Source organism: Equus asinus, chromosome 2, assembly GCF_041296235.1.
Source record: "Equus asinus isolate D_3611 breed Donkey chromosome 2, EquAss-T2T_v2, whole genome shotgun sequence".
Lineage (NCBI taxonomy): Eukaryota > Metazoa > Chordata > Mammalia > Perissodactyla > Equidae > Equus > Equus asinus.
In genome coordinates, this window is record NC_091791.1 from 165,331,931 (window position 1) to 165,359,210 (window position 27,280).

At 40.9% G+C, this 27,280-nt stretch overlaps 1 protein-coding gene across 1 annotated transcript in view; it reads left to right on the forward strand.

The window, feature by feature from the left end:
* RPGRIP1 (RPGR interacting protein 1) overlaps positions 1 to 27,280 on the forward strand; it is a 66,447-nt gene that overhangs the window by 17,231 nt on the left and 21,936 nt on the right. The window contains exons 4-20 of the mRNA XM_070504023.1: positions 685 to 959; positions 2,149 to 2,248; positions 2,753 to 2,884; positions 4,445 to 4,550; positions 7,241 to 7,264; positions 8,391 to 8,537; positions 9,017 to 9,090; positions 11,207 to 11,352; positions 13,077 to 13,237; positions 13,704 to 13,847; positions 14,312 to 14,462; positions 16,471 to 16,923; positions 17,086 to 17,237; positions 17,689 to 18,031; positions 19,307 to 19,485; positions 19,789 to 19,989; positions 20,536 to 20,674. Of these exons, the coding sequence (XP_070360124.1) occupies positions 685 to 959; positions 2,149 to 2,248; positions 2,753 to 2,884; positions 4,445 to 4,550; positions 7,241 to 7,264; positions 8,391 to 8,537; positions 9,017 to 9,090; positions 11,207 to 11,352; positions 13,077 to 13,237; positions 13,704 to 13,847; positions 14,312 to 14,462; positions 16,471 to 16,923; positions 17,086 to 17,237; positions 17,689 to 18,031; positions 19,307 to 19,485; positions 19,789 to 19,989; positions 20,536 to 20,674 (2,927 nt within the window). The remainder of the gene's footprint in view (positions 1 to 684; positions 960 to 2,148; positions 2,249 to 2,752; positions 2,885 to 4,444; positions 4,551 to 7,240; positions 7,265 to 8,390; positions 8,538 to 9,016; positions 9,091 to 11,206; positions 11,353 to 13,076; positions 13,238 to 13,703; positions 13,848 to 14,311; positions 14,463 to 16,470; positions 16,924 to 17,085; positions 17,238 to 17,688; positions 18,032 to 19,306; positions 19,486 to 19,788; positions 19,990 to 20,535; positions 20,675 to 27,280) is intronic.

Below are 27,280 nucleotides of genomic sequence, written 5' to 3' on the forward strand. Positions count from 1 at the left end.
GGGACTATTTTTATCTTTATTCGTAGAAGAGGAAACTGAGTACAAAGGTTAATGGCATGCCCAAGGCTACATAGTCAGTAAATGTCAGAACCAGCAGGCAGTGGGACCACAGAATCTGATGGTAATGGTAAAAAGCATGAGTTTAGGTCAAGATAACACATAGTAGTTGACTATCCGCTATAGGTAAGGGTCGGTGTATACGAGGGACTGTAGAGGAGTAATCCTTAAAGTCGGGCACATATACAGGGGTGTGCAGACTATTGGGGTGGGAGAAGTACGTATTAGCATTTCTACTTATATTTCATTATCTTCTCTTTAAAAAAATAGTATTTTTATTTATGTTTTATAATGACTATAATTTATTAGTACAGAAGTAAATGTATATGATTTGGAAATAAATATACACACAATATGTATTGAGAGTGCTCCAACATTTTTTATTAAGATGAGTGTGATCACTGCAACAGATTGGACAAGGACAGACACCACGATGTCCCTGTCCTGAAAAAGTTTACAGTGTATTGGGGACAAAAAATTAATTTTTTTAAAAGTGTAAATAATGGACCACAGTAGATAAATTTTTATCAGAGATCAATTCAGATTATTTTCCACCAAATGAACTGTAGACATAATAACTGTCATAGAAGGAGAAACACGTGCCACCAGCTCTGTTTTTGCCCATAGGATGAGGACAGCCTTGCTCCGGTTGACCGCTGCGGGCCGGTACCCCAGGGCAGAGGTGGCGGCGGTGGAGCAGCTCTCGGAGCCCGCAAGGCAGAGTTGGAGCGCAGGGTGGCGGCAGCGACCCCACAAGCACCAGCGTCCCCTAACGCACGGGCTGCAGCTGCAGTTCCAGCGCGTCGGTCCCCCTGTCCCCCGCCGCCCCCAGCCTCGTGTCCCTGTGGGACACAGACAGCTCCACACCGCCGGTGCGCGGGTGCCGGAGAAACCCAAGACGGGTGAGGTTCAGGGCAAAGTCCCCGAAGAGCTAAAATACTGGGAAGGAGAGATTTGCCAGCCGCATTTTTCTGCTCACTGCTTTATTCTGCTCACCACCCATTGTGTCCTTTTGTTCTCTTGTCCTCATTCCTTTCTACCTCCTTAAAATATTTTTCTCCTGAGAGGAATGGCAGGTCCAATTCTTAGTTTACCTCGAAGTATTGTTGAGGGAGAATCAGACAACGGAAACAGGAACTTTGCTGCTTAAGTTCTGCCCCGAGTCTGGAAAACAGATACAAGATAACATTGATGTCTCCCTCAGGTGTGAGAGGTAGTGATCTTAAGACAGGTCCCTCTACTGGGACTCTGGGACTCTGGGACTTTGGACTAAGTGGTCATGCCTCTAAAACTGGGATTCTTAGCCTTTTAGGGGAAATGGACTACATTGAAACCATGATCAAAGCTAGATCCCCTCCCAAGAAAAATTCACATACACATAGACAAAACTTTGCATGCAGTTCTGTGTTTTCAGAGATTCCCAAAGCCCATTCCTGAAGGCCAGGCCTAGAGGTCAGGCTGTAAGTGAGGAGTTGCAGTTTCTTCTCTTCCTGTATTCCAAGTGGCTAAGAGTCTCTGGCTGCTATGAAATCCAACATTGAATTAAATAAAATACTGTGTGTAAATTTCCTTCACTTTGCCTACTTATCCCTGATTTAGGTCCATGGGAATGGAGTGTCTTCACCCTGTGGTTTCACTGTTAGGTTTTGTTTAGCACAGTCCTATATTTTCAAGCTCCCTATCTGAGCCAACCAAATCTTTGCAAAAATAGCTGAGTACAAAAATTAAATGTCTAAATTTCAATTTGGTTTAACTTCAGCATTATTGAGTACCAATTATAGAAAAGATATATACAGAGATAAAGATGCATTAGAGTTAGACACAGTCCCTGCCCTGGCCAAGCTTGCACCTTTCTTCTTCGCATTTATCCTCACACTTGAGAGTCTGTAGTCCCGCTGACTTATTAAATCTGTAGTTGCATATCTATGCAAGAGTAAAGACTAAGACCTCTCCTCTGGGATCAGTGGTCATAAAGGGATTCCCCTCAGGTCTCAAGGCTCCCTACTTCCAGCACTTGGTGTTCCAGTTCTAGCACTTGGTGTTCTGGAGAAATCTGTTGCCAGAGTCTGCATCTTCTGTCTGAACTTTCAGAGCCAAGGGGCAGACTGAGCTACACAGCCCCTCCCACTTTCAAGGAACATGAGACACATGAGAAAAACAGAGGTGAAATATCCAGAGAACCCTGTGAACTGTGAGTTCTTTTCATTTATCCTGTGCTCTTACTCTTTCAGATTTAATTAGAAATACATCATTTAGGGAACAAGTGAATGTTGGCATTTTGAGTCTTTCTTGCATAATCAGAGAAGATGAAAGTCAACTCTAGGTCAAATTCCAACTTGATTGCTTAAAAATGGAAAATAAACATCTCTGTGTCTTCCAAAGAAAGGAAAATAAAGGCCCTTTCCTTAATTGAAGGTATTCCCTCTCTTTCCCTTTATATTTTCATCCCTTAGGTCATAATTCATTTGTATTTCTGACACTTGAAAGCTATATTTTGTAAGATTATCCTCCACACACACCAAGATTACTGACTCCTTCAATTTCTTTTTATTTATGTGAGAGCCCAATTCTAGACCCCTATAACAGCAGTTTCTATTTCTTCTTTTGTGTTTAATGTTTCTAATTCTAACAGTATAATTTTTTTCAGAAAAGTCATAATTATAACTAAACTCATTGGTCTATGCATGCCTAACAGTGCCCACATTATGACCAGCAATACTATGCAAGTGGAGGAACCACCTAAGTCTCCTGAGAAAATGTGGTCCAAAGATGAAAATTTTGAACACAGAAGCTCTTTTGAGTGTGCTCAGAAGGCCACAGAGCTTCGGTAAGAGTGTGGCATTCCATGCCTCAAGCCATAATGAACTGAAAAAGAGATTCTTATTTGCACCTTTCCACCATCTCAGAGGAAAAGAGAATGCTTGGGATTAAATTCAATCTGAGAAGTAGACCTGGAGTCCCACATGGGTTAAGAAATGGGTATACCTCAAGAGGATGCTTATGTACCATAAAAGATTTGTTCCTTCGCTTCAGGGAAGGAAAACTATGTCATCCTCATCACTAGATAGGGATTTTTAGCCCTCACTGTACATCAGTCCTGGAGAACTTTTTAAAAAATAGACTTTATTTTTTAGACCAGTTTTAGGTTCATAGCAAAATTGAGCAGAAAGTACAGAGATTTCCCATATACTCCCCTTTCCCCCCCTACACAGCGTTCTCCACTATCAACATCCCACACCACAGTGGTACATTTGTTTCAGTGGATGAACCTACACTGACACATCATTATCATCCAAAGATCATAGTTTACCTTAGGGTTCACTGTTTGTGTTGTACATTCTATGGGTTTAGACAATACATAATGATGTGTATCCATCATTTTAGTATCATACACAATAGTTTCACTGCCCTGAAAATCCTCTGTTCTCTGCCTATTCATCCCTCCCTTACCCTCTTACCCCTGACACCACTGATCTTTTTACTGCCTCCATGACTTTGCCTTTTTCCAGAATGTTATATAGTTGGAATCATACAGTCTATACCCTTTTTAGATTGGATCCTTTCACTTAACAATATGCATTTAAGTTTCCTCCATGTCTTTTCATGGCTTGATAGCTCATTTCTTTTTAGCACTGAATAATGTTCCATTATCTGGATGTACCAGAGTTTATTTATCCATTCACCTACTGAAGGACATCTTGGTAGCTTTCAAGTTTTGGCAATTATGAACGAAACTGATGTAAACATCCATGTGCAGGTTTTTGTGTGGACATAAGTTTTCAACCTGGAGGCACTTAAAACCACAGATGCCTGCGGCCCACCCCAGATAGTCTCTTTCAATTATTTGGGCATGGAGTTCAGGTAGTGTAACTTTAAAGATCTCTCCAGATGCTTCTAATAAGCAGCTAAGACTGGTAATCACCGAGATTGAGTCTAGTGAGCCTAAATCCTCCCCAATACTTTTCAAATGATAAGGAAAACATGATCTCCTGGGTGTAGAAATAATGATCTTCCTTTGTGTCCCCCGTCCATATCCACACCTCCCTGGTTCCTCTAAGGAAACCAGTCTCGGACCTAGCTGGACTTTGCTAGGTTTAAGGGAAACTGTGAGCACCATAATTTTAAAAATAGCGATCATGTTTTCTCAGAACACAGAGTTTAAATTTGGTGGTCTCTCTATCAAATCTCAGCTGATGTGAAGGGAGATGAGAGAAAGGAGATTACTTTTTGGAGGTTATGTACATGTCCTCCTTCTGGTGTTGTGGGGGAGATAGGAAAGGAAGAGGCAAGAGGAAGATGTTCTTAATTGGTGCAGAGTCAGGAGGAAAAGTTGCTTAACTCTGTCCTTTTGAAGACAGAATGTTTCCTCACTGTCTTCTTTCTCCAGAGCTTCCATTAAGGAAAATATAGAGCTGATTCGACTTAAGAAGCTCTTACATGAAAGGAATACCTTATTGGTAGTGACAAAAACACAATTAACAGAAGTTCAAGAGGTGAGTTGCCATCATCAGCTGTGCTTTTTTGGGGGAAAAAACCCAATTAATTAAGAGATTAGTATTATTTTCTCCATTTCACACTTGGGAGACCACAATTGAGAGAAACTGAGGTACTTGTGTCAGGTCACACAATTTATAGGTGCTATTCAAATCCAAGCCTTGCAACTCAGAGTTCATTCTTTTCCCAGTACTTCCCATTATCTCTCTTTTAGGAAGAAGGCTCAATCTCTGCCTGCTACAGTGGAATTAAGTGGGGTTGATTGTGTCAGGGTTACGGGCCCAGCCAAGGGCCACAGCCAGAATGTAATTAAGTTGGGAAGCCAAGAGCAGTCACAGGGAAAGGAAAGGAAACCAGCCTTTACTGAGCACTCTCTATGTGCTGGGCTCTGTCTTAGGGACTTACAGTCAAAACCTTGTTTAAGCCTGAGAACAACCCTCAAAGTAAGTACATTTAACGAATGAAGGCACCGAGCCTCAAAGAAGCTAAGTAACTTGCTCAAGTCGTAAAAATAGTAAGAGGCAGAGCAGGCTTTGAGTCCAGGTTTCTCTGGCACCGAGGCTCACACTCTTTTCTCATTACCACACAATAGAAACTCATACCTGAATGGTGAGAATAGAAAATCAATAAGTGATAGATGGGCACCATTCTTTTATTGAATAATTATTTACTAAGTACCAGGAGTCATGCAAAGCACTGGGTTACAAGGATCAGAAAGATAAGTAAGACAGCTCCTGCCTTCAAGGATCTTACGGGAGTGAGAGAACAAGAGGTAAACAAGTATCCACATACAGGGTGTGGGGGACACAAAAGAGAGCAGTCAGATCCACTAGAGGGTGGATGCAGGATCCAAAAAGGAATCACAAAGAAGTATAATACTGGGATACTGCAAGATCAGCAGGTGCTAATGATATGCAAGAGACGGGGGGGGGGGGGGGGGGGGGGGCTTTCCAGGAGAGGAGAGCTATAGGCCAAGGAACAGAGGTGAGAAACCTCAGGGAGCAAGTCATGGAGCCTTGTCAGGAATTTAGACTTTATCCTATAGAGAATGGAGAGCTGCAGAAAGGTTTTAAGCAAGTTGATAACACAATCTTTTTCCCTAAAGAGATCACTTTGCCTTTTTTCCATGTCTGAAATATTTTTGAGATAAATTTTAATAGAGAAATAATACTTTTGAAAAACTACTATAAAGCACTAATGATTATTAATTCTGGGTAGTCAGATTATACATAACTGTTATTATAGTCTTTATACTTTTCTGAAACTTTCAACTTCTCAAAATTTACAAAACTACAAGGAAAGATCGTCTGGCAGCAGACTGAATGGTAGGTTGGCTGGTACAAGACTGGAGACAAAGAAATCAGGTAAAAGACTAGTGCAGGGGTCCAAGGGAGACACGAGAGGGTCCCACCGAGGCAGTGAAAGAGGCCACAGAAGGACTGCACTGGAGAGGCCCAGGAAGGAGAAGAATGGACTTCATCACCAAAGGGGAGTGAGTGAGGGAAAAGGAGCAATGAAAGAGAACTCCTGGGTCTCTAGCTGGATGATTAAAAAGAGGGTGGTGCCATTCATTGAGATTGGCCACAGTTAGCGCTGCCCGTGGCACTTCTGTTCTGATAGGGACTACATGCATCTTTACAAGGCCAACCTTCAAACCTCTGTTGTGTAGAGAACTATGCATATGCCTGCATTCTTTTGATTTAGTTAATTTGGTAGCACTTAAAACATGTGGAAATATGGGAAGGAAGATAATTTAAAATTGTATGGGTAAATTACTGTATTTGTGGGATTAGATTTTTTTTTAATTCATCTATTCCTCCATTACGTTAAAGGAAAAAAGGAAGAAAGCCATTCTAAATTAAATGTTCTTACCTAAGTTAGTGGTTGTGGTAGAGATGACCTAAAATGGAGGATAATCACCCACAATGTTTTTACAATTTGCTTTTCTTTAGTAATTTAGCTTTCTAGTCATGCTTTCTTCACATATACTAAAATAAATCTGCATTTTCTTAGTCCCTTAGCAGTACAATATGGTGGTGAATAGCACAGACTCTGGAGTCAGACAGGCTGAAGTAAAGTTCTGCCTCTACCTCTGGATAGCTATGTGATTCTGAGCAACTGACTTAGCTCTTTGACCTTTGGGTTTCTCATTTTAAAGTTTAGGTAATAATACATACCCCTCAGATTTTCTGTGGATTAAATGAGATAATATATATGAAGTAAATATAATGATTGCAATGTAACAGATAATGAAACACATAGTAACATATAACACATAGTAACTGCTCAACCAATAGTAGCTGTCCTTAGTTTGGTTATTGCTTTTTCTATTTCTATTTAGAAAGAAAAGAGACCTTTCTGAGGCAGCTGAGTAAGAGATAGCACCTAATCTGAAAATAAGTATATTTTTTGCATAAAATTTTGCATCGAGTGCAATGCAAATTTGAATAAATGGCTTTTATCCTTTTTAAAGAAATGTGTGATCTATTGTGTTCACAGACTACCTGGCAAGCTAGGGCAGGGGAAAAGTAGCAGCAATTAGTAAACTGGTACACAAATTGACTTGATTCATGGGAATTTTTTATAACGTCTTTTAAAATAAATATTTAAACATTTGTATTACAGAGATAAAAATTAAAAAAAATCAAGTTGATCTATCAGTAGAATAATATTTCTTTCTTTCTTTCAGGCATATGAAACTCTGCTCCAGAAGGTACTTGATAAAGATTCCTTGAATCTTTATTTCTAAGTAATCAAACCCAAAGAAATCTATGTTCATTTTCCAGTAACGTAACATCAGAATTTAGCCAACTAAATCAAAGTTAATAGGTCATATAATTTCTATTAAGACAAATGATACAATTAATATTATCAGAAGATACTTATTTCACTGTTTTCATAAAAATTGAAATATGAGATCCTAGTTGAGAATATTTGGAATAGTATTTTTCAGCCTATTGCTAGAGAGAATTATAGCATTTCCTCAAAAACACTTAAGACTATTCCTCTAACGTGTGTGAGGTGGCGAGATAAAAAAGTATTGCAGGGGCTGGCCCCGTGGCCGAGTGGTTAAGTTCGCGCGCTCCGCTGCAGGTGGCCCAGTGTTTCGTCGGTTCGAATCCTGGGCGCGGACGTGGCACTGCTCGTCAGACCACGCTGAGGCAGCGTCCCACATGCCATAACTAGTGGAACCCACAACGAAGAATACACAACTATGTACCGGGGGGCTTTGGGGAGAAAAAGGAAAAAATAAAATCTTTAAAAAAAAAAAAAAAAGTATTGCAAATCTTCTCTGGTGTTGTTAAATATTTGGCCCTATTCACCCCTGTGAGTGGGGTGCAAGTGAAGCTGGGTGAATGTCTGTGATTAACAGTCACTAAGGGAGAGTTCCCAGCATGACGAGCCACAGCTGTTCCTCACCAGAGGCATACACCAGAAGAGCGCACACTTAACTTCTAGAATTAACATGTCATTTTGCTAGGTGCAGAGGGAGGAGCACATCAACATAAAAAGCATTCAAATAGCTTAGAAAATGAAATCAGCTGTGAAAGGTGACACTTCATTTAGAGTTAGGGTTTAATTTGAATCTTGGGAAAGTTAAACCTCCAATTATGAATTACAGTTTCCCAGAGTGGAAAATCCACACCAAAAGGGAAATGATACTTCCTGAGAAATGCTGGGGTGAAAAACAAGGTCAGTTTACAGTGCAAAGGCAACGTGCTATTAATCAAAGCTATTCTTTGTGATATCCACTCGGGAAGGCTAAGGTTGCTGATATCTTGAGACCACTCCTGCTGAGTGATATGGCCATCCCCAGAGCAACTTTCCTTTTGCCCCAGAATCAGGGAATTCTGGGTACAGCCCATGATGCCCTCCTTAGCCAAGTGAATGAGCTCAGGGCAGAGCTGAAGGAGGAGAGCAAGAAGGCTGTGAGCTTGAAGAGCCAACTGGAAGACGTGTCCATCCTGCAGACAACACTGAAGGAGGTAAATAACAACAATAATTGAAAGATACCAGGAATTGTAAGTTACATTCCATTTCAGAGATGTTAAAAAGTGTATCTTAGCAACAAAATGGGCATTTCATTTTTTGAAATGAGAAAAATGAGGCTCCAAGTGGTTAAATAATTTGCTCAAGATTACTCCATTAGGGGAAAAACTGGGCTTTAGACTTATGTCTGTTCTCCAAAGTCTTTGCCCAACTATAATGTTCTGCTACTTCCCTAACAGTAGAAACCCAGACATCATGAAAATTTACTTCAGAGAATCCTCATTAATTCCAATAAATGTTTCCATGACATCTTCAATTGGTTCAGGTCTTTCTATTTGGATAGCTCCTCATAGGCATGGGAGAGGAGCATAGAAAACCTCCCACCCAGGACCCATCCTGCAATGGAAAAGGGAAAACTTGTGCAAGGCAATAGATTTTTAAAATTTTATCTCAGGCAGTCTACTGTCATTCTTAGTTTCAGGAGAGAATTGAAGATTTGGAAAAAGAACGACAGTTGCTGAATGACAATTATGACACACTGTTAGAAAAGTGAGTACCAAGGTTGGGTCCCAGAGATTGTTTGTTATAAAAGACAATTATAGAAAAGTGCCTTCTGGGCTGGCTCCGTGGCCATGTGGTTAAGTTCGTGTGCTCCGCTTCAGTGGCCCAGGGTTTCACTGGTTCGGATCCTAGGCGTGGACATGGCACTGCTCATCAAGCCATGCTGAGGTGGCGTCCCACATACCACAACTAGAAGGACTCACAACTAAAAAATATACAACTATGTACTGGGGAGCTTGGGGAGAAAAAGCAGGGAAAAAAAGAAGATTGGTAACAGTTGTTAGCTCAGGTGCCAATCTTTAAAAAAAAAAAAGAAAAGTGCCTTCCAAATTTTAAAAATAATACCAAGTGTTGATAAGGATATGGGGAAACTGTACTCAATACTGTTAATCAGAATATAACTTGACAGTCTTTTTGGGAGAGAACTTGACACTATCTATCAAAATGTTAAACATGGATATCTTTTGTGCCAGCAATTCTATTTTTTGGAATCAAAACTGAAGACATCCTCTTATGTATGTGCAAAAGATATCTCTATAATAAGAATGTTAATTACCACATTGTTAGTAATATTAAAAAAATTGGAAACCATCCAAACTTCCTTTGATAAGGGATTGACTAAATAAATCATGTTGCATCCCCACAATGAAATACTATGAAGCTGTTAAAAATCAGGTAGACCTATATGCCTAAGATATATTGTTAAAAGAAAAATCAAGTTGCAAAAGAATATGTTAACTCTGACCTAATTTATGTCATGAGTGTGTATATCCACAAACTTTTGTGTGTGTGTGTGTGTGAAGAAGATTGGCCCTGAGCAAACATCTGTTGCCAATCTTCCTCTTTTTGCTTGAGGAAGATTGTTGCTGAGCTAACATCTGCGCCAATCTTCCTCTAAATTTTGTGGGATGCTGCCACAGTGTGGCTTGATGAGTGATGCTAGGTCTGCACCTGGGATCCGAACCTACAAACCCTGGGTGCTGAAGCGGAGCTCACAAACTTAACCACTGTGCTACCGGGCCTGCCCCTCCACAAACTTTTAATGAGATGAAAGGATTGGAGTAGGGCAAAGAGACACCTTCATTTTTATCCTATATACTTCTACATGATTTTAATTTTTCACAAAAAGCATACATTCATGTATTAATTTTGGAATTAAAAATATTTGGAAGTTTAAAAAAATTAAATGTGCCTTCTGATTCAGTTAAAGGCAGCAGGGGGTAGATTGGGGAGGTTGTATGGGAGTATCTTGGGAACAACTGATGCTTTTCAACTCAGTGAAATGAAGTAGTATGGGGATTATCCACTTTGAAGACCCCCTGTGACAAACATTACTATTGGCCTCTTCCCTTCATCACTCAGAACATTATCTTCTTGGATCATCACATAATCTATGGCCAGGAAATGCCCATAAATCTTAATACTAGCTTAGTCAAGTTGTTTTTAGACGACAATTATTAAAATGATAAATAACAGACAGACATAAGCAGAAAATAATTGTTCGATTATCAATGTCACTTCACTTGTATAAATAATCAAGAACCGGCCATGTGTGTTTTACACTCAAGATGGGTCTACCCTGACAGCTAGATACAATGGTGTGCAGGGTATGGTTATTGAAAACTTTAGTTCCTGTCCTTCAATGTAGTAAGTTGTAATCTAGTTCAAAGGCAAGCATTCTCTAAACTAGCCATTGGTGAAAGTAGATAAAGGAATGGAGTAAGGGAAAGAGGAACATTTTGTTCCTCATTTCTAGTCCAGCAGACCTCAAAATGTTTTGGTACATAGTTCCCTGCCTAAAGAAAGCCATCACACTGAAGAAGTTCCTTGGGAAATAGATACAACTTGGGTTATTTTGCTCAATGGGATGTTTGAGACCTAAACAGAAGTGATACTAACGAATTCCTTGATAGGACCCAAAAGTTCCAAGGCAGTTGGTAAATGACAGTTACAGATAAAGCAGGGCAGAAAAAACATGTAGGGGAATGAATGAGCAACTAGGCCTAGGAGATGCTGAAATGTGTAATAACGACATCATATCACACACCTTTGAGCATCCATCTGACAACTCTCCCCTCCCTCCTTACTTGCTTCCCATTTTCAGCATGCTGGACAGCAGTAACCAGCCTCACTGGAGCAGTGAGCTCGTAGGAGAACAGCTACAGCAGAAAGTCTCTCAGTTGCAGGATCAGCTGGATGCTGAGCTGGAGGAGAAGAGAGAAGTCTTACTTCAACTGTCCAGAGAGAAAGGTAGGTCGGGCCTTGAAGAGCTCTCTCAGATGAGGCATCCTCTACATCTGGTTTGGGAGAAGGGAACTGGGCCAGCATTTCTCCAATCCCCTCACTTGATCCTGTTTTTGTAGGGGTCATGGATAAGTAGAATAAGAAACTCAGCAATCAGATCAGATTTACAGTCAAAAAAGCATAACACCTACCTCATGTGTATACTTTTTCCTCTGTAATGACTGTCCATTTGAGAGGATACCAATTCTTAATTTATTTTTTATTTCTTTAATTTTTTTTAAGATTTAAAAAATTTTTTTTTCCTTTTTCTCCCCAAAGCCCTCCAGTACATCGTTGTATATTCTTTGGTGTGGGTCCTTCTAGTTGTGGCATGTGGGACGCCGCCTCAGCGTGGTTTGATGAGTAGTGCCATGTCCGCTCCCAGGATTCAAACCAACGAAACACTGGGCTGCCTGCAGCGGAGCACGCGAACTTAACCACTTGGCCACGGGGCCAGCCCCTTATTTCTTTAATTTTTAAATTTTTTTCTTCTTTCCAAAGCCCCCCCAGTACATAGTTGTATATTCTAGTTATAGGTCCTTCTACTTCTGCTATGTGGGATGCCGCCTCAGCATGGCTTGACAAGTGGTGCTAGGTCTGCACCCAGAATCCGAACTGGTGAAACCCTGGGCTGCCAAAGCCGAGCGCGTGAACTTAACCACTCGGCCACGGGGCCCCTATTATGTTTTTAAACTTTCACTTTATTTTTGAAAGTGTTGAAAATGAATTTCTCTGCCTTATCTTATCAATTGTTTTAGAGATGATTTGGAGCCTTTTTTTAGCAGTTGATACCTGAAATTGAGAAGCAAATTACTCCTCTTGGTTACCACTACCATTTTCCCCTGTCCTCACTCTTAGATCACAATAGATAGTTATTCTGAAGATTTTGAAATACTGTCAAAGGGACCTTTGTCTCACTTTTTCTTGCTAGCTTGGACCTTGATATTTAGTCTTCTCAAACTTATATTTCATCAAATTCTGGTATATTCACATAGGAGAGTAAAGGAAAAGAAATATTACATCAAGAAAAATAGAGGCAGGAACCCTAAAAGGATAAAGCTTAGGAGCCCATGCTAAGGATCTTGCAGTATGTATGAAGTACAAGTGAAATCTGGTAAAGACTTCAAGGTAATCTGATCTAACCCCCTCTCGAATGCATGATAATGAAGTGATCACACTAAACAGTGACCCCCTTCCTTCCCTGAAACACACACACGGACACTCATACACACACACACATGCATGCACACATACACCCACGTGGAAATGCCCAAGTGCCCGTCTTCCCTCCCTCCAGGTTAGGGTGGGTGTGGAGGCAGGTGCCACAGAGAGCCAATAGCGTAGAAGTCAGAATGGAGTTGGGGAGATACTGGTTTGGATGGTGCTGTCAAAAAGTTTAGGCTGTCCCAGTTAGTCAGCTGGCGCTGTTTGTTGTTGTTGTTGTTCTCTCTTCCTCTCTAGAATTCTGCAGGTGTTTTTTGTTTTGTTTTTGGAGTCCACATGTCAACTCAGTTTGCTGAGTCAGTACGCTATAGCTCCTTTGTAGAAATAAGAAAGAATTGCTTCTCTAAGGGCAAATTTATAAAATGAGTTAAACATTAGTGGGAAAATTTAATTCACACTTGGTCCAACTTTAACCATGGTTACTGATAACCACTGAGTTTTAACCTTCTGGATTATTTTTTCCCCAGCTCAAAACAACGATCTGAAGCTTGAAGTTGCAAACCTGCTTCAGAAGCATAAACAGGAAATAGAGATCCTCCAAAATAAAGACACCATTTCCCAGTCTCCTGACAGGCAATCGGAACCAGCCACTCACCCGGCTCTATTCCAAGAGACCACTCAGATAGAGGTAAAAGCATCTGTAATCCAGCAAGTCCCCTCTACAGAAGGATCTCTGGCAGACATCCCTAGGAAAGATGAAAGGATTAGGAAACTAACTGAATGATATTTTGTCCTGATTGAGGACAATATTTGGAAGGAGATGGGAAGGCCGAGAGCGGTGATAGCTTCATGAGCTCCACACATTTTTTCCACCCTTTACAGCTCATGAAATTTAGAATCTTTTTCAGATGAGGACTTGATGTGATCTGCTGAAGAGCCAACACCCATGAGAAGCTGAATAACTTCCTCACTGCTGCTACTAAACAGGAGGAACTAGGGGAGAGAGAACTTGTGAAGTGACACAAGTCCTCTTGGACGTTTTGGAGTAGATTCTCCTGCTGGTATTTTACTATTACCAACTGCTGTAGGGAGAATAGTTATTACTGTACCTATCATATTTATACTCCCTTTTGCCACTGCTTTTCTCTCTATAGCCCTGTGAACCAAAAAACCAAGAAGAAAGCAAACTGTCTCAGATGTTAAGTGAGTTGCAAGTATTGCATGCAGAGACCACACTGGAACTAGAAAAGACCAGAGACATGCTTATTCTACAGCGCAAAATCAACGTGTGTTATCAGGTGCAAGAAAAGATGGTACAGAAAGGGGATAGATACATGGGCCCACGGGAACCACTTGAAAGGCTGGGAATGAAGCAAGACCTGAGTTTCTAGGGCTGATGTAAGGTGTTATGTCGTCCTGTGCAAACACAGAATGTGCTGTCCTTTGAAGAACTTGAGGACTCACACATGCCCATGGCACCTTGGTAATAGAAGCCAGTGAAGGGGCCAGCTAATGAAAATGGCAGGTGTGAAGCTTCTGGGTTCCAATTTTGCCAGTCCCGGGAAAATACTAATCTGTGGTGCTCATAGCACAACTGGTCCTGGAGGGGTCTGGGAGGAACCCAAAACTTTTTCTAGTGGATCAGTCTGCCCTGCTAAAGAGATAGTGGAGTCTCCATTACCCAGCAAGTGCCACCTTTTAATCTGGACTCTTTGGTTCTGGGCCACTGGGATAGAAAAGTTCAGACATTATTTTGTTTCAGGAGGAACTGGAGGCAGTGGTGACAAAAGCCGATAATGAAAATAAAGATCACAAAGAAAAACTAGAGAGGTTGAATCAACTCCTAGACCTCAAGAACAGACGTATCAATCAGCTGGAAGGTATTTTAAGAAGCCATGGCCTTCCAATATCTGGCAAGTTTTAGTGCTTTGTTCTCCCCATCCTGGGACCCGCTGCACAGCCAATGCCTATGCTCCCTTCTGTATACCTGTCTGGAAGATGCGTCTTGTGTCCTCAGCATATAACTTATCCCTCTTGTTCTTTATCCTGTCATCTTTGTTGTTTTTATATGTGGTTAGCAGCTTCTTTTCCTCCATCATGTCAGTATCTTTCTCTGATTTCTCTGGAGAGTTTCAACAGGGCCCAGCAATTTCTGAATCTGTTTTGAGAATGAGAGCGTATCACCATTGGTACTCATGGTGACATAATACTCCCTTTCTCAAGGTTGTTTCCTCAACCCAGGCCTATATAACAGTTTTAGTTAGATAACAGAGCTTCATCGCTCAACTCTCATCATCCTTTTCTGTAATTTCTCTCTAAAAGTCTCTAAATTCTTTGTTGCAGTTTGATGATGTCTACATAACAGGGCAGCTGGCTGAACACAGGCAAATTTCGTAATGTGGTACTTCCTGTATTTAGTACAGTCACTGCTGACCAGGATCTGGTCTCAGCCTTGCATGTCAAGAAAATTGGCTTTGTTATTATACCCAGTGGTGAGAGACCTGACTCACACTAACAAAATTCACCAAGGACTGATATTTAAACCAGAATGTTCATTTGTTATTTTATGACAGTGGCTGTTCCATGCCATGAGACTATTTGGAGCCACTGTTCAGGGCAGCTGTCTCTCTGGAAAGCAGAATCAGTAAGCAGTTTCTTAGTGAGCATGGAGTTAAAATAATGGGAAATGGATCATTCTGGGGCATGATTTATTCATGCCAGGGTGAGTCAGTTAAAGGTCACTGCCATCTAACAGAGGAAAACCCCCTTGGATTGAAATTCTCACCTCTTTCAGATTCAGGGTCTTTCTCCTAGGACAGTGCAGGATAAAGACCCTCACCTACTTCTGAAGATGCATTTGCTTTAGCTAATAGCACTTTCGTTACTGGTAAGGCTAAAGAGTTCATACATTTACCAGTTATTTGTATTTTTCTTTTGAGAATTGCCTATTTCTGTCCTTTACTCTTTTCTCAACAGTATATTGATTTATAGAAGTACTTTATATGCTAAGAATAACCTTGTGTCATGTAATGCAAAATTTTAAATGTATTTTATTTTGTTATATTAATCATATCAATTAAGAAACCATTAGTCAATCTTTGGACAGATTTTGGACAGGAAGATATTCTGATGTATCCAAATATTTTTATTCTACTCCCTTAACTCTTAAAATAGGACCTTCACCATCAACACACTATGGCAACTCAAATACTCCTTGATTTGAAGCAGACTATATCAGAGTTTCTGATGGTTGGACATGGGAGGTAATGCACTGATTTAGTAGACTGTCTTACACATCTTTGCATCTCATTGCCAGTATTTTCAACCTCTTTCCAGTAAGTGTCCTCCTCCATTTTCTACTTATTACTCTTTGACTTACAGTAGATTTTTTGCCTCCTTTGATGAAACCAAATTCTTAACAGACTGAAGATTCTTGTGACTGATCTGGCCGGAGAAGGGAAACCATTTCTTGGTGGGGCCTGACGTAATGTAATGGACACTGTGACTATAACTTGCTATTTTCTCCATGGCCAATATCTCAAACTTTTGGAAATATTCGCACTTTATGTTTCTAGTGCTTCTCTAAAGGAATTACCAATTAATTCATAGGACCTTGCCATAAGCCAAAACAAAGTCACCTGTAGATGAAATTGTGCCTCCCGTGTTTTCCTGAGCTCAGTATTTGCTTTCCAATCGCTCATTTTCTGCCTCATCTCTAAAGCAGGCATTGAATTACATGGCCATCAGAATTCATGGCTTCTGATTGTCATTCTACTGCTTTTCCTTTTGAATCACTTGTTCTTGAAATAATCCAACTTGGACTTCCACCATTGTTTTTATTCTCCTTCTGTCCACCTTCCTTTACCCTAAGAAAGAGCTCCCTACCCTTTAATGGATAGGCAGTTTTCCTTTCCCCTCTAGAACAGTTCAAAGATGTGGCTTATGGCACCCGACAGTTGTCATTATGTCTGGATACACTGCCAGCCCATGGAGATGAGGATAAAGTGAACATTTCTCTACTGCATCAGAGTGAGAATCTTTTTGAACTGCACATCCACCAGGCCTTCCTGACATCTGCCGCCCTGGCTCAGGCTGGAGACACCAAACCCACCACTTTTTGCACCTATTCCTTCTATGATTTTGAAACCCACTGTACCCCACTAGCTGTGGGGCCACAGCCCCTCTATGACTTTACCTCCCAGTATGTGGTGGAGACAGATTCCCTTTTCATGCACTACCTTCAAGGGGCTTCAGCTCGGCTTGATCTACACCAGGCTATAGCCAGCGAGCACTACACCCTTGCAGCCGGATGGATTTGCTTTGACAGGGTGCTGGCGACTGTGGAGAAAGTCCATGGCTCTGCCACACTTACTGGTAAGTGCTGTCGGCTCCCCACAGCTCCCAGGACTAATGCGGCATTTCCCAAAGTCTGTAGTTGCTCTTCTGGTGGCTTCCCATTTTCTTCCTCAGCCTTTAGTCTTGATCCTCACCACACCATCTGTATCCTCCCTGCTTTTCGTACTTTCTGCTACCCAGGAGCTGGTGGAGAAGACTTCGGGGTGCTAGAGTACTGGATGAAGCTGCGCTTCCCCATAAGATCCACCCTACAGGCATGCAATAAGCGAAGGAAAGCCCAGGCCTACCTCTCAACCAATGTGCTTGGAGCCTGGGAGGCCCAGGAGGGTGAGGTGAGAAAAAGGCTGTGCCTGTGCATCTCAGAGTAGCCTCAGCCAAGCAGCTCATGAGAACAGCTCAGTCTTCCACTCTCAATGAGTATTTGCTGAATGTGAATGGAAGAGAAAAACTATCACATCACAACTAGTCCAGGTTCTTTCCTTGGTCAAGCTTGAGTTTGAAATGAAATCATGTCCTTGGAGCTAGCTACCTCTTCCTGCTGTGAACAAAATAGCTTCTCTGTTCCATTCTCTAAGATAAGGCCTGAGTGCCAACGTCTCCTTCTGATAACTATCTGCCAGTGCCAGTGTGCAGGCAGGTGAAAGTCCTTAGGTTTCTCTGTGCCCTAGTCAGGATTCAACAGTTCATAGGTCATAGCTCTTCTTCATTAAGGGTGCTGGGCTCCACTTACAGCAACTCTCTCAGGCTGCCCTTTTCCTCAGTCCAAGACCAACATCTTTCCAGTTTAGATCAAAGACTTGGAAGCATCAGAATGAGCTGCGAGTGGAAATCATCAGGTGCCGTGGTCTCCGGAGTCGATGGCTGGGAACCCAACCCAGTCCTTATGCCATGTACCGCTTCTTCACCTTTTCTGACCATGACACTGCCATCATTCCAGCCAGTAACGATCCCTACTTTAGAGACCAGGCTCGATTCCCAGTTCTTATGACCTCTGACCTGGATCAATATCTGAGGTGGGAGGCCCTATCTGTGTACGTTTTTGATGATGAAGACCCAGAGCCTGGCTCATACCTTGGCCAAGTCCAAGTGCCCTTGCTTCCTCTTGCGCAAAACAAGTCCATTAAAGGTGGGACTTCAGGTTATTACATCTTTATGCTCTCTGCCCAGTGTTGTCTCCCTGTCCTAATTCTACTTTTCTTGCTTACTTGCTTGGAACAGTCTCTCTTAAAACCTGCTGAAAGAATTTTAGAACATCATCAAGAGAGACAGAGCAGAAGACTTAGAGCCTCACTAATCATATGGAAACACTGGCTTCTTCTACTTCTTTTCAGCAACAAAAGCAAGATTCACAAGTGGGTAGAGCCACTAACCTGAGGTCCATACCTCAATCTCTGAAGAAACATTTTCCAGTTTGGTAGTGCTTCCTGGTATTTGTCTTTACTTAAGGCCTACTGTTTCTTAGCACATGACTAGACATCAGAGTATAAGCTGCGTTCCTAACGCTTCCCCAGAGTTCTCTCATTTCTTTTAGACAGTAGACACAAGTTAGAGAGACTTCCATGCTACACCATGACAAAGGTACATTTCTTGGTTGTTTTTTTCCCCCCAGTATGGAGCTGAACTCCCTACTACCTCACCTTACTTTCATTCCCAGGTTTGTGAGGTGCACCCAGGAAGGATCAACTCTCTGAGCGCAGTCCTGGGAGGGTGAGGCAGGGATATCTGTGCTGTCGCTAGGAGCTGTGGATGGGTACAGCCAGTAGCAACCATGTTTAACAAGTTTCTGGATGTTCCAGGGAGTGTGTGAGGCCTTCCTCCTCTCTATACCACAAGTGGTAAAAAAAAAAAAAAGCTGACACTTCTGCTCACAACTCATCCTTTGCCAAGAGGAGAGGCAATGTGAGCCATCTGTTAAATTAATTAATCAGTGTTACAAATGAGAAGTCTAGCATTTGGGAAAAGCCATTTTGCTTAAGTTTTCTTGGCTTTTGTTATTTTAGAAGTAGGGATCACTTGAGTGTAGATAATGCTTTTCTTGGCATGCCCGAGGCATAGCGACTATTTGGTAATAGTAATAATAATGTGATCTTGTGTATTGGCTGGGTGACTGATGACAAGCAAGCTATACCTCTCCATACATCTTTTGACTATCCCTTCCTGAAACCTGGAGATACCCATGTTCCCCTGTAAATATTCTGAGTGTTAGAAGTAAATATTCACTGCTATTTTATGTTAGTTTATGTTAGTTAGGGTATTATCGTCATGATTATTTAATGGATGTTAATTACAAACAAAATGTGGTGAAATTCAAAACGGGGGAGGGGAATAGATAAGGTGCTGATAAATGCTCACTTGCCTGTTTCATCTGACCAGGGCTTATTAATGTCTGTGTGTCTCTCAGGTGATTTTAATCTCACTGACCCTGCGGGGAAACCCAATGGATCTGTGGAGTTGCAACTAGATTGGAAGTCTTCCTACCTACCCCCGCAGAGCTTCCTGAAACCAGAAGGTCAGAGTGAGGAGAACTACACCAAGCACAGTGTAGAGATCTCACCTGAAGAGGCTCCCTTTCCTCCCCAGGTAACAGATTTCCACCAATGCTGTGGTGCAGATTTGAAGAAGATAGTATTAAAATTTGAGTAAAAGAAATTCCTTCTTTGAATGTCATATGTTCTGACAAATTAATCTGCATCCCTCATAATGCCATGAGGCTATTGATGGAGCAAAATCCTGGGTTTTATTGTGGGGAGGAGAGAGAGACGGCATGTCTCAGCTCTCTGGCAGGAGAGAAATGAAGTCTAACGCTAGCTCACAAATCCCTCTCTGAGCATCAAGACAGTTAAGCTATCATCTTGTAAGGCTGTCTGTGATCCTTCTATTTAGGACCAGAGGGCATCTGCTGAGATTCCCATTGAAGCTGGCCAGTATCAAGCTAGGAGAAAATCTCAGGTGGGAGAAAGGAAGGAAACGGAACACCAGGTCACAAGCTACTCAAGAAGAAAACATGGCAAAAGAACAGGTATCCAAGGGAAGAACAGAATGGAGTATCTTAGTCGTAACATCTTAAATGGAAATACACTGCAGGTAAGGCCTTAGAGACTCTGAAGAACTGAAGTATGGGTTGTAGTGTCCCCAAGTAGATTATGCTCATAGACAGAAGCAGAAGCAGACTCACAAGATAAGCAATAATCATGGCTTTTTGTGGCCAGCCTATGTTTCCACAAACACAAGTAGTTTAATAAACCTCTGGACTGTTCACTTCATTTCAATGTAATTTAATTCAACAGATTATCAACTCTGCAATTTATGCTTCAAACTTTAGTACCACAGTCCTAACCAGTCCACTTCATGGTAATCAAAATAAATTAAACAAGTATTAATTGAACATCTACTGTATGCTGGATACTGCCTTTTTTTCACAGTGAACTGGATTAAAGTTACTATGTAGCACCTAAAATTAAAAAAAATACATATGAGATTGTAAATGTATATGATCATATAATTGTATATTACATTATTATTTTATCATTTATATTGTATTAACTGTATACTTAATAATATATAATTATTAATTTTATCAAATTATTATAATTATGCGATATACTTATATTCGTTGTCCTTATTCTGAAGCAAGTGAACTACACTGAATGGAAGTTCTCAGGGCTTAAGATCTCCATAGATGATGGTTTAAAAAATCAGCAAAAGGAAGAGGAAATGACATCATCCGATTCAGGACTGATGCAGAAGGAAGCCCTACATCCTGTAAATGGTATTGTCTTTTTAAAATCTAATTTTCCCATTTAATCATCGAATTATTTTATCAAGCCAGTTATTTACTTTCTTCCTTCACCTGACATTGCTAAACTTTTCATGGAAAATTAGTCCTAAAGACCTTAGGGTCAGTTTTATGTTAAAAGTGTGCTGGTTAGGCCAACCAAGGCTAGAACCCTCAAAGACAGTAGCTTTCTGTGTATTTGAAGCTCGCTAGCTAGCTGGCCAGTTTAGTTACCTAGCAAGCATAAATTTGTAACCATGAATTATGGTTACAAAGAAATTGGAGGAGAAGTATGATTGGCTCATTTGTGATGTTAATCCAGATTTCTTTTAAATTAAGGCAAGGCTTTCATTTTACAATGAAAAGCAGACACGATTTCAATTTGTAGTGATGGCAAACTAGGTAATTCAGACCAACCCTCCTGTTGATGACAACTGAAAAGCTAAAGTTAATATATATACATTTTTTAAAGCTTAATGTTTCTTAAAAGCACTGAAGAGCCAGTAAGAGAGGAAGGAATTACCTAGCCGAGATCAGAGAGATGAATGGGGCTCAGAGAGATGAGCTGGAACTGCTTCAGCCCTGGGACCTTGATGGTCTGGAGGAAGCGGTGGAGAGAACCATGCTTTTCCTGGGCTTTCAGGGTGGGGAACTGGTATGCAGCCTGAATCTGAATCTGAATCTGAATCTGCAGTGTGCCCAGTGTAGGCAGGTGTCTGCCTAGGGCAGAATTTCCCACGTTAGTCTGGTACCCTGAAGGCAGCCCCATCATGAGCCTCTTGTGCTCTGAGAGGCAGAACTGTGCTTTGGGCACTTAGAGAGAGGGAGGGACAAGGGCTGATTGGATACCCGCCAGGACTCCAGATATTGTCAGATGTAACCTGCATAACAACTGTGTTTACTAGGTTCATGGAGATAAAGGCTGAACTTTAAAATTTCAGCAAGGAACTGGAGCTATGAAAATTGGTATTGTAAGTTTTAAAACACATTTTGTTTTAAAATAATTTCAAACTTACGTAAGAGCCGCATGAATAAGGCAAAAAAAGTGCACATAAACTCTTCGCGCAAACTCATCAACTTTTAACATTTTTCCGCTTTTTGCTTTATTACTTTTTTCTGAAGCATTTGAGAATAAGTTGCAAATATCATGCCCCCTTACTGCTGTATATTTCAGTAAGAAAAAGGAAATTATATAATCACAGTACAATTATCAAGTTTGCAAACTTAACATGAATACATTAATATATAATGTCCAGTCCATTTTCAGAATTTGCCAATTGTCCTAATAATGTCCACCATAGCAGGCTTTTGCCCCCTTATCTAATCCAGGATCGTACGTTGCATTTAGTCGTGTCTCTTTAGTTTTTTAAAATCTGGAACAGTTCCTCATCTTTTCTCTGTCTTTCATGATCTTGACGTTTTTGAAGAGTGTAGGTTAGCTGTTCAGTAGAGTGTTGCTCAATTTGGATTTGTCTGATGTTTCTTCCTAATTAGATTCAGGTTATGAAGTTTTTACAGGAATACCACAGAAGTAATATTGCGTCCTTCTCACTGCATCACATTAGGAAGTACGTGATGTCAGTTTGTCCCATTATTGGTGATGTTAACTCTGATCACTTGGTTAAGAAAGCATCTGCCACATCTTACTATCATAAAGTTATCATTTTTCTCTTTGTAATTATTAAATAATCGATGAGAAGATATTTCGAGTCTATGTAAATATCTTGTTCCTCATCAAATTTCACCTGATTAATTTGGCATCCATTTATGTGGGGTTTTTTTTGCCTGAATCAATTACAAAATCTTTGCAAAATACATTGCAAATTTGGAAATGAATCAATATAAATAATAGAACTGCTAAATACAGAAATTTGTGACAGAAATGGATGGGTTAAAAGGAGATTAGACACAACTGAAGTGAGAATTGGTGAAAATATCCAGAATAAAGCAATGAGAGACAACAAAATGGAAAATGTTGTTCTATCTTGTTCCAACAAGAAGGAGAAAAGAGCCGTAAAGGATAAAATTAAGAGGTCTAAGCTACACTTAGTGAAATGTAGGAGAAGAGAAAGAAGGGGGACAGAGGCAATATTTAAAGCAATAATGACTTAGAATTTTCCAGAACTAATGAAAGATATTAAGAGTTAATGAAATGAAACTCAAACAGGATAAGTAAAAGTAAATACAAATCTAGACATATCAGAGTAAAAATGCAGAAAATAAAATCAGAAAGAAAATACCGAAAGCATCCATTTAAAAGAAGAAGACAGCCATGGGTGCATCGGTAAGATGGACAACTGACTTGTCAAGAGCTACAGCTGTAGCCAGAAACCAGTGGCAAGATACCTTCAATGTGTTGACAAAAACTCCTAACTGCCAACCAAGAATTTTCTGTACAACAAAAATATCCTTCCACAGAATAGACATTTAAAGACAAACGAAAATGGAGAGTTTGCTTGCAAGCTACATTTTACAGAAAACTTAAAGGTTGTTCTTTAGGTCGAAGGAAAATTATCCCAGAAGGAAACACAAAGATGTAACAAGGAATGAAAAGCAAAGAATATGGGCTAATTTAAATGATTTTATAAAGCAAAAAGTCAGCTTGTGGGGTTTAAAATATATTCGGAATTTAAATAAATAATGTAGTAGGTTCAGCGGTGGCCCTCCAAAAGATATATCCATGTTCAAAACCCCGGAACCTGTAAATGTTACCTTATTTGAAAAAAGAGTCTTTGCAGATATAATTACATTAAAGATCTTGAGATGAAGAGATCATCCTAGATTATCTGAGTGGGCTCTGAATCCAATGAAAGCATTCTTATTAGAGACATGCAGAGGAAAGACACATGCAGAAGAAGAGGAGGCAGTGTTACCATAGAGTCAGAGTTGGAGGGATGTGGCCACAAGCCAAGGAATGCCTGGAGCCACCAGAAGGTGAAAGAGGCAGATTGTCTGCTAGAGCCTTGGTAGTGAGCATGGACTTTCCCAACACCTTGATTTTGGACTTCTGGCCTCCAGATCTGTGAGAGAATAAATTCCTGCTTGTTCTTTTCTTTTTTTATGAATGCTTTCACCCTTTTTTCTCTTAATATATTTTAGATAGATGGTTCGTCCATAACAAGGTTAAGTGACTTGTATATGTTTTATGTAAGCCAGAGGCACAACCAAGGCTAAAATAACATCTGGCCCAGCAACTAACATTGCTGAGTGAGCTCATGGGAAGTTCATTATCACCTTGAAGATCCATTATTTTATTGTAAAATGAATGACTCTACAGAAAAGAGAAAACAGGCATAAAGCATAAAATGAGGAGGTCTAAACTACATTTAGTTATATATAGAAGAGAAAGAAAGGGACAGAGGCAATATTTAAGGTGATATGTATAATTCATATCCACATTCAGAAAATGAAGTCATGAGAAGAAGGTCTGTTTTTCTTGGGATCTGTTTCTGTCACTCTCGGTAGTTGTGGGTTGCTTTCTTTAATTTCTTTCAGCAGCTTCTGGATTCCAGCATTAGGTTCATCTATCTTTAACCTGTGTGCCTAGAGGGGCAATTTTAAAGTTTCAAGGCTTCACACAGCATCTTTTCTCCACTGCACCTCCAAGGAATTCGGGCCCAGGTCGAGAGTGATGAGGTTCTGGTTGCTACTGAGGGCAGATGAGAGATCTGCACAACTGAAAGAAGTGATGGCACAGCCCCACAACCACAGACATCTCAGGTGACACAGTGGTGTCTTCAAAGCCTCACACAGAAACTTCAGTATAGTAATTCCTATGTGATTCAGCCCCAAATCCAAGTGTATTAGGCTTGATTTTTGTGGGAGAAGCTTTGACAGGTGGTTGCAGCCATCACTGGTTATGTTGCAGTACCATAGCATCAGGGTCTGTAGTTTAAACTGGGGGTTACTCAAGCCTTCACACACAGGTTCCACCCTACCATCCTAGAGGGCACTCTGCCCAGCACAGTTGTGTCAACTTCTGGTTGATGATCAAAGCATAAGAGAGCTCCTTCCAACAGTTTCCTGTAAGATGACAGTTTTCCAATGACAACCTCTGCAGGAAGCACTTTAAGTGTCTCAAAGTTGTGGACAGGAACTTGACACCCTCATCCAGGAGCTCATTTGCTGTGAAATTCAAGCATGCCAGGGACCGGTTGATGAATGATGTCAGAACAAGACACCAACCTGAGATAGTGAAGATTATATTTTGGGTGTCTCAAGACCTCCGACAATGGGGAAAACACATCATTTTGGTCATTTCCTTGAAGGGCCATGTGCGTTGGAGTTTCCTGGCCACCAAAAGTGAGGCAGAAGTTTCAATAAACATCAACTGGGGAAATATTTTTGAGGACGACTTTCTGGAGATTATGGGTAGTGGAGGCTTTTTTCACAAAGAATCCTCACTGATGAGGTACTAAGGAACCTCTCACTGATGTCCGGAAATAGCAGATTCTTGATTGAGCCAAAGATAGAACAAAGGTCCATCCAGAAAGGAAGCGATTGTTCGTCATTTTGGGACCTCTCAACCTGAGCGTCTGACTCTGATGTGGTATCATTCTGCAGGAATATCCCCTTTTCTACCTGCAGCAAAATTATCTGTAAGTTTTGACAATGCTTGAAGGCAGAGCCGTGAGTGCATGATGTCCATTTTATTTTTCAAATGCCGAAACATTTTCTTGATGTGGGCCATTGCATTCTTCAAAACCTGCTTCTCCTGAGATTCGTCAAGACGGTGCAAAACCACCTAATGTCCATCATTGAGGAGAAGGATTTATTCTCATCAAACTGTGCTTTGTATTTCAGTAAGTCCCATTTGACCTCCAATGACATCAGGCATCCAAAAGTTGTCTCCAGCCTCCTGGCTCTCTTTTTGTTCAAGAGGCTGAGTAAGAAATACTCTACTCGGGTCATGCGGGTTCTTTAGTGTTTCTTCCTTGGAGAGCAGCTTCTGCACATCCCCAGTATCCTACCTGAGGCTATCCCTGTCTTCCTCCTCCTTGCTCTCCGGAATGTAGAACATGATGGCAAGAAACTGCTGGACACTGAAGTGGATGAAGGAGTAGCAGCCCTCAGTCTTTGCCTTTCTGGAGGATATTCTTGTCCAGGAAAAAACAGAAGTCATACTCCTTTGACCCAAGTCTTCTGAGGTCTTCTCCATCAAACACAGATGTCTGTGCCCACATGCCCTCAGCACCTAGGAGACACAGAGCCTTCATTGGAGCTTGGAGGCACTCACTGGGACAGCAGCCAGGCGCCTGTGTGAACTGGCTGCCAAGGAAACACAGGAACAGCAATGTGGTGGTTTAGCAAGTCAGGGCAGGGTCTTCCCCCTTCTCCATCTGCAGTTTCAGACAAGTACAGATGTTCCAGGACATGGTGGGATCTCAGCCCATGTGCAACAAAGCTGCCTTGCTCCTTGTCAGGTTGAAAGCTCACAGTGCTTGATCTTCATCTTCAAAGTGTTTCAAGAAATACGCCTTCCTGTGCCACTCTAAGAACCCTTCCATTTCTGTGAAGAGGGGCTGTTCAATCAAGAGTCAGAGCTCTCTCAGGGCCCTAGGTCACATCGTGATCAATAAAGTGGCCTTGGGTAAGATTTTTCTCTTCAGCAAAGTATCCAAGAGGAGAGGCACCGGCTTCTGCTTCTTCCAGTTGCCTCATATATCATGGAGAAGTGCCCCTGAAGGGATTCCCAGCTCACTGAAACCATCAGTGGTGAACAGAATTTTCTGCGCTTGGGCTAGGATACGTGAAATGACATCCTGCAATTCGGGCCAGTCCTTGGAAACCAGCTCTGCCAAAGTGCATGACCCACTGTGGTTGAGTTCTTTGTGGCTGAGATAGAAGGCAGAATTGAATGTTTCTATGAGGTTGTCCTGTGTCCAGTCCAGCATCAACTTCTTTGCCAATGTGGTTTTGCCACTGCCCTCAAGACCGTACAGCACCACTCTGTGTAGAAGTGGCTCTGCAAGCATTTTAGGATTACAGAATGGGATCAGTGTCACATATGTCTGGGTGACAATAAGGACAATTTCAATGACTGCAAGCCTAAAGTTGCTCTTAAATTTCTGTTGTTTTAAGCTACCAAGTTTGTGGTATTTTGTGGCAGCAGCCATAGAAAACTAATGCAGGCAGTAACAAGTATTTGGTAGTTAACCAACACTTCTAAAGAACACTTGCATCAAAGAAGAACTCCTAAGGAAAATTAGAAAATATATTGAACTGAATGAAAATTAAAACACAACATATTGCAATTTATGGGATGCAGCTAAAGCAGTGCTTATAAAGAAATTTTTATGGCTTTAAATTTATAATTAGACAAGAACAAAGATCTAAAGTCAATAACCTAAGCTTCTACTTCAAGAAGCTAGAAAAAGAAAATAAAATCAAACCCAAAGGAGGAAATAATAATAATCAGGGCAGAAATCAGTGAAATAGAAACCAGAAAAAGAATAGAGAAAAATCAATGAAGCCAAATATTGTTTGTTTGAAAAGATCATTAAACTGGATAAGACTTTCTCTTGAATGACTGTACTAATTAAGATCCAACCATGAGACAGAGACTACATAGTAATTTGAACAGGAAAAGTTTAATATAAA